The 7,935-nt window shown below is 43.0% G+C and overlaps 1 protein-coding gene across 1 annotated transcript; it reads right to left on the bottom strand.

Annotated features, from left to right (window-relative positions):
- Window positions 1-4,498: 4,498 nt before the first annotated feature.
- LOC119562452 (plexin domain-containing protein 2-like) lies at window positions 4,499-5,677 on the bottom strand (the record flags this gene model as incomplete). Its single annotated transcript, XM_037875639.1, has 1 exon — window positions 4,499-5,677. A coding segment is annotated over one exon (957 nt), but the record flags the coding sequence as incomplete, so codon positions are not given.
- Window positions 5,678-7,935: the final 2,258 nt, after the last annotated feature.

Genomic DNA, 7,935 nt, shown 5'->3' with positions numbered 1-7,935 from the left:
ACCTCTACGACCAGCATACCGAGTGGCGACTTGAGAACCGGTAGGATTCGAGTTGAACGCTACATAGCTGACATGTTAAAAACAGCATTGGCGCCCAACGTGGGGCCTGATCGTTCAGATCGGGAGATATATAGTCAGAAATTCCCGCGAAAATCGCTCTGTAACACCATTTAGTAATTTTCAGTTTTTTTTTGTAGAACACAATTTCTTAAAGTAACGTCCAGCGCGGAAAAGCCAATTTGTCCTGTGTAAAAGCGTTTAGAGGTCCTCCCTAAGCAGTGAAACGACCCAGGATAAAGCAATTCCCGTGAAGGAATACGTTATTTAAGAAAAATCCAAGTGTAGGTTTCAAATATTGCAGGGTAGTGTTAGATCATCTCCTGGAACTGTAGTACAGTCGAGTATATCACGGACTGACTAACCGGAATGAGCTACACATCAGCTGAGATATTTAAGCTTTCATTAGTAATTCCTCCGCGAATCGATGAGCACGGAAAAAGCAATCACCTGAGTAGGTATGGGTTGACCAGCCGTCGAAATTCAGGGAGTCCATAGTTATATAAGCTCAGTCATAGGAATAGCAGGACCAATCAAATCAAGGAAATACTATGCCTCATAAGCAGAATGTTGTAATGGTGACGATCTAAGATTTTTATATTATTATCAAAAGGCAAACTAAAATACAATGGTGGTAAATCATAGTAGTGAAGATTTAGAAGCTGCTCTTTGTGGAAATTCTACTTTTTGCAATATATATAACGAGACGTTAAAGCACTGAATCTGACGAATAGTACCACGTCGTATTTGAATACATCGAGTCAACGAGATGAAATTACTAGTGTAGTACGCTGTGAAAAGCAAATTTACCAGCGTCAGTTAATGCAGGAATTGACATCCGCTATTCAGACTCAATTAGCAATAATGCAGCTAGGAAGCAATACAAGATCGAATGCAGAGACTAGACCCATAGAGAATAGAGATTTATCAGCACCGGCGAACAGACCACCGTCTAATTCGTATGGGGCTACAGAGAACGATAACCGTCAGCAAGCCAGTGGCGTAAGCAACAGGTCACACGTATCAGTCCATCAGGACCAAGTACCGACTCGAGACGTGCTTCAGACCGAAGAATTCCTCTATCGCATCAGGGCATTAGCGCATCAGAACCTAAATGCTAATCAAAATATTTTGTGTGATCATTTACACCTATTCTTTAGAGGAAAGGCCACTGAATGATATTGGAAGTTTCATAAGGCAAGTCCCAACTTCACTTGGTGAAGAAGATATTGATACAGACATGGATATTTGGGAGCCCATTAATAGCAGAAGGCAAGGCGACAAGGAACCGTTTGAAGAATTCCAGTTCCATGTCGAAAGACTCGTAGCCCGACTACGGAACCCTATAAGAGAGGAATCCTTGGTACGCTAGCTAATAAGGCACTCCAAGACCTCACTCAGATTTGAATTAATGCACTAAGGGATTAATACTCTTGCTCGGTTGCGAGAAGAGTTACGAACGCATGAACAATTTTGTAAACAAAGTTGCAGCCCATAAAAAGTAGTTTTTTCCCCAGACCATTCGTATCTCAGATAGATAGAGAGGAAGAAGAGATGCAACCGAACGAAGTCGCAGCAATGCTGCGAAAGCCACTCAAATGCTGGAATTGTGATAGTCTAAGTCACCGATTCGATGAGTGCCTTGAGAATCAGCGGCGCATCTTTTGCTATGGATGCGGTGCCAAGAACGTGTTTAAGCCGAAATGTCAGACTTGTAATCCATCGGAAAACCGACAGAAGAATGCGTCAGCGAACAACCTGCTGCCGCATCCAAAACATTAGGTATAGATTGCGCTACGCAGACTGAATCGGCTTCCAACAGCCGATCAAAAAGCACTACCGAGCATATGCCATATCAGGAGAGGCTAGCTCGGTACACAGAAACGCGGAATAGGATATTTGGGGGCGTAAATAGTTTTGAGCACGACGATAGAACTCGAAGATCGACGAGACGAGCGAGGAGCTTTTGGAAAGGAGTTCGCTACAACCGCAGAAGACTTATTTCAGCCATTTTCCTCAACAAGGATAGTCGAATATACACCGATATTGAGATAGAGAACCATTCTTACATCGCGTTATTAGACTCAGGCGCTACAGTGAGTTGTATTGGCGAAGACGCCGCGAAAACAGTTAACGATCACCCTCAAAGGCGCAACTGTTCAGGATACATAAGAGCCGCGAAAAACTCAGTAAGTGATGAGACAGTTAAGAACCATGTATTATCAGCCGCTCAACAAGACATAAGCGCACTTCCGTCTTATGAGAAAGAAGGATTAGGGCGCACCCCTCTAATAGAGCATCATATTGATGTAGGCAGTTCTCACAACATCTCGAAAAAGAGGCTGGCTCCGATTAAAAGGTCCACCCGCTGGGGAGCATAAAACCTTGGGTCAGCTAACTGTATATTTTTGGGTATGTTCCAGCTGCCAATGTCGATGTTGAAGCTAGGCTGTCGCTCTGTTATGTTCGGAGCAATCACCGCGGTAATGTTGGCTGAGTATTCGGAAGTTCGGGACTGAATCGTAATATTGACCGACTGACCATCTGTCACAAAACTGGAATCTCCTATTTCAGTTACAGAGGCTGAAGATTTTATTTTCTTTACTTCAAAATGATTTGGGAATCGGGACGTTATTAGATGCAGTTGGGAGCCCGAATCGAGTAGAACGGTTTTTTACTAAAGCGCTAGCCGTTGCTGAGAGCACAATATTATTACTAAACTCCTGTGCAATAAGAGCAGTCGAAGTGGAAGGCAGTGCAGAGGGTGAGGCAGAGGGAAGTGCTTCTTGAAGCTGTGCTCCTTCTTGTGAAGAAAAGGGAGGTGAGTTTCCCAGGTGAAGCAGGGTGTGGTGCTTAGATCCGCATGCACGACAACTACTGGAGTTGCATTGCCGAACTTGATGACCAACCTTAAGACAATTTATGCAGAGACCGAGCCGTTTCGCTTCTTGAAGCCTATTCGCAGGAGACAAGTTTTAAAATTCTGACAATAAGAAATGGAATGCCCCGCATCATTACAGAATATACAAATCCAAGGGTTAGCATTCGAGGCAACAAATGCTGATCTACGCGCATTGGGTAATCTGTAACTTCCCACCTGATTGCCCGGCGCATAGTTTGACATTTTTTTTTTTTTTTTTCATTTTCGAGTGTTTTTTTTTTATTTAAATTATCATGTATACATAAGAAGGGCTTAAAATACAAGTTTAATTTCTTTATCAAAATACATTGTTATACAATTTTCTTAGTTGTTGTCGCTTGCATGCTTGGGGTTTTAATTCGGTTCTGTTTAATCTGTTATTGATATTACATGTTTTAATCTCCTCTCCTTGTTCCAATCTCCCTTACTTAGTTAATTATGTATTTAGTTTAGCTTTGCACACCGCTTTTAGTTATAATTTGTATATTCTTTTATTGTATATATAAGTTTATTTTCTTGGTTTTCATTTTCATTTGTAATATTAATTAATAGAAAAAAATACTAACAAAAAGAAGAGGTTGTCTTGGATATATCCATGATATACTCCATGTATATATAAAGTATATCCGTATATATATAGAATAGGGGCGATGCGTGCTCGTAAAAAAACAAATGTGATTTCCGTGCACGCATATACACACATAAAACTTTCATACAAATCGCGTATAATACAGTATGAAAAACTGCGCCGAGTGTTCACAGTAATACATTTATCCCGTAATTGCTTCCCAAGCTACACACACTTAAAATAAAACAAACGAACAAAAAAAATTACACAGAATGAGGAAGAACTTTTGGCGAAGAGTCCAGCAAAACGCGCACGCACACAAAAAATATACAGCCCTTCCTCGGTATTCTTTTTTTTTTTTTCAGGCTTGTTGGTGGAGTACAGAGTACGGATTACAGAATACAGAGTAAGATACAAAAAACCCTAAACAAAAAATTGAACTATGAAACAATTGAAAGCACTTCGCCCTGTGTCAGTGGTGTGTGTTGTGTGTGTGTGTGTGTTAAGGGTGCTTTGGGTATTAGGTATAAGGTATATCATGGTGTAAGGTGTATGGTGTAAGGTATGTGTGCGTGGCCTGGTGGGAGCCGTTGGTCTGAGAGTTATACAATATACATAGTTGTCCTTTTGGGGGTATGCTGGTTTTTCTTGGGGCTGGCGGTACGGTTACGGAAACGGTAAAAAGGTAAAAAAGATACATTTACAGGATCACTTCATGCTGTTGTTGCCAGTCGTCTTTGTTGTCTTGTCTCTTGTCTTTTCCTTTATATTATGGTTTTGAGCAGTTGGTTTCGGGTGACTGGGACTCAGGAACTTGGGCTCTGGGACTACTAAATATATATATGCATGTAGATTGCTTTTAGTTTCATCTTCGGCAGCGTTCTGAGCTATATCTCAACAATCAGTTCAAAATCTGTCATTTGACTTGTGGACAATGGAAATGGAACATCACATTATAAGCGGGTTAAAATTTAATTAAAATACAGGAATGCTCTTGGCACTTTCCGCGATTCCTTGATTTAGTTCGTGTTGTAAAAATCAGTTCCCAGTCTACGACACTGCTCCATCAGGGATTTGGGTTGGGGTTAGGTTGGTTGGTTCTCCGTCGGTTTTGCTGCAGCTCCCTCCCACGTCTCGCGATCTATGTACCCCTCTACGTCTCCGGCGATCACCCCCTACATGTGTATCGTGGCCGCCGTGTAGCGGGCCTCGCCACGCCTCCATGACCACTGGCTGGGACGGAACTGGATGAGCAGCTGGCCGCTCTTGGTGTGCGGATTGCGGTACGCGTAGAAGAGCCACAGCGTCACGGCGAACACCAGGCAGATGGGCACCATGAAGCCAAAGGCCACGCCCACGCTCTTGTTTTTCGCCTCCGCATGCGAAAGATCGGCTGTTCCGATTTTGCCGTCCATATGGACGCCACTGGCGGCCTCCATCCCCGGCTTCGACTGGGCGGTGGCATGCGGTGCCCGCGTACTGATAACAGTGGGCTCCGTCACCGGAGTGGAGGAGCCGGTGGGCGCCGTCGTGGGGCTACTCGCACTGCCCGCACCACTGTTGGCGGTTCCGTCCTTCATTTGGGCTGCATTATTTCCCTTCTCGCCGAGCGCCGGACACGAACTGTTCACACGGATGGCGGCAGTCTCACATCCCTTTTGGATCCACTCATGCTTCTTGCGGTCGGTACCCGTGGAGCAGCGATTCAGTGCCGAGCACCAGAGGCACGTAAACGTAGTGTTGTGATTGATGCACGCATTACAGTCACTGTAGCCAAGACAGGTGGGCTGGGCTGTCAGCTTGATGATGGTGTTGTTGATGATCTCATGCTGCTGGAAGGTGACTCGGTGGTACTCGTAGATTGTCTTTCGGCGGACAAAGTAAAGCTGTTTGTCGATGATATAGGCGTCGGAGAGGCCCACCTTGACCGGATGCTCCTTATCCTGAATAGAGTTAATGTGCGTGGGCACCTGCAAGTAGGCGAAGACGACGTCGCCGCTCTGGTGCAGCGTCACGCTGAACGTGAACTTGCCGAAATCCGGCTTATCCTGCAGCGTCACATTCTCCCACACGGCGGTGAAGGCGGTCCCGTTGTCTTGGACTCGGACATGGCGAAATCCATAGTGTCCAACGTCCTGCATCGCTGCTCCAGAAATGATGCCATTGACTCCCACGTAGGAATTAAATTGACGAAGACAGGGTCCTCTAAACGCTCTTCCCACTTTGCCTGACTTGCCGGATCCAACCTTTGGAACAAGACTTGGACGATGATGCATCCTGCGATTTGCTCCGTCGTGCGCAGTCCTTTGAGAGCACGAATACGATCGGACAGCTCCCGAAGTGTCGAGACGGACCCACTCTGAACCGCCTTAAGTCCCAGGATCTCAGTAATGTGTGCCTGAAAAACCAAACGTCGATTATCAAATCTATTTTGAAGCAAATCTAAGGCAATTGCGTAGTTGCCATCCGAAATTTCCAATGAGCGAATAGTTTCCACATCTGCGTCCCTCAGGCATGATCGCAGATGCTGCAGCTTTTCTACGTTGGTGAGGTCCGGATGACTATCTATGATCGTGGTAAACATAAAATAAAAACAAGGAAGAACGCTGTAGTCGAGTACCTCGACTATCAGATACCCGTTACTCAGCTAAAGGGACCAAAGGGAAATGGAGATATGCAAGCAGCAAAGCGAGATTAAAATGCGCCACCTATCGGCGGTAGACAGATTTAAGCGTTATGGGCGTTAGAGTGGGCGTGGCAAATTTTTTTTTGGGTCAATCGATAGGTATTGACGAGACCAATACAGTTGAGTTCAAAAATTGTGGGCGCCACAGGCTTGGGCGGTTTGTGGGCGTTAGAGTGGGCGTGGCATATTTGCGTAACAAACTTGCGCTGCGCACAAGGCTACGGAATCTAAATCTGAGATCCCAATTTTCTATCATTGATAGTTTCCGAGATATCCACGTTCATATTTACGATTTTATGATGTTTGTGGGCGGCTTGTGGGCGTAAAAGTGGGCGTGGCAAACTTTTTTTTTTATCAATCGATAGGTATTTATGAGAACAATACATTTCAGTTAAAATTTTTATTCTAGCATCAAAACTGTAGGAGCCACAGTTTTGGGCGGTTTGTGGGCGTTAGAGTGGGCGTGGCACTCAACTGACAACAAACTTGCGCTGCGTAAGAAGCTCAGGAATCTGCACGCCAAATCTCAATAGCCTAGCTCTCATAGTTTCCGAGATCTCAGCGTTCATCCGGACAGACAAACGGACAGACGGACAGACGGACATGGCTAGATCGACTCGGCTAGTGATCCTGATCAAGAATATATATACTTTATGGGGTCGGAAACGCTTCCTTCTGCCTGTTACATACTTTCCGACGAATCTAGTAAACCCTTTTACTCTACGAGTAACGGGTATAAAAACACCTGCAAACTGAGGATGGCACTGAATTCTTGAATGCGAATTTTAAGGTATTAATGAAAGGTTATAGATCAAATCATTAGTCAACCTCCAGGACTCTAAAATCATCTATAGTTGAACGTTTCAATAGAACTCTTAAAAAATTATTGTGGCGTTCAGTTTCAATGGAAAATATAAGTGGATATATCTGTATAAGCAATGAATTAATAAATATAATAACAGAGTGCACAGGACAACATACTTATTTGAAGATTTTGATGGTAGCCCAATTCAAGGCAAATTCTGTAAAGAAGAACTCAAAAAAACACGAAACACATGAATTAGATTCTAATCATATTTTTCGATTAATCTCTGATGTTTTATTGATGTCGTACCATGGTCTTCAAGGCTTTACTATAAAAATTGTCTTTCGTTAACATTACGCTTTCTTTTGTTATCTTTACCACAAAGAATTTTTTATTATCTTTAATAGTAGTTATTTTGTATGCTCTTGATTTAAGCATTGTTTTATTACCAAAAAGTCAATTAGGGGGATCTTCTGATTTCTTTCCAATCACAGGACACATCCTACCCGAACTTACATCTACTTAATAGCTAGTAAACAACTACCAAACAGATACGAGCCATCTAATTACATCTCATAGCAGTTTATAACAGCTAATATCAACTAGTAAACAGCTATTATACAACTAATAAAGAGTTAGTAAACATCTAATAAACGGATAGTAACTAGCTAATAACAACTAGTAAACAGCTACTAAACAGAGACTAACCATCTAATAACAGATCATAACAGCTACTAACCAGCTAATAAGAACTAGTAAGCAACTAGTAAACAGCAACTTAATAAAAAGTTTCAATCTTATAACAGATCATTGCAGTTAATAACAGGTAGTAACCAGCAAACTACTAGTAAAAATCTACTAAAAAGACAGTGACCATACATTAAAAGCTCATTACATTT

The sequence above is a fragment of the Drosophila subpulchrella genome, unplaced genomic scaffold, assembly GCF_014743375.2.
Source record: "Drosophila subpulchrella strain 33 F10 #4 breed RU33 unplaced genomic scaffold, RU_Dsub_v1.1 Primary Assembly Seq48, whole genome shotgun sequence".
NCBI lineage: Eukaryota > Metazoa > Arthropoda > Insecta > Diptera > Drosophilidae > Drosophila > Drosophila subpulchrella.
This window is presented reverse-complemented; position numbering and strand designations above follow the sequence as displayed.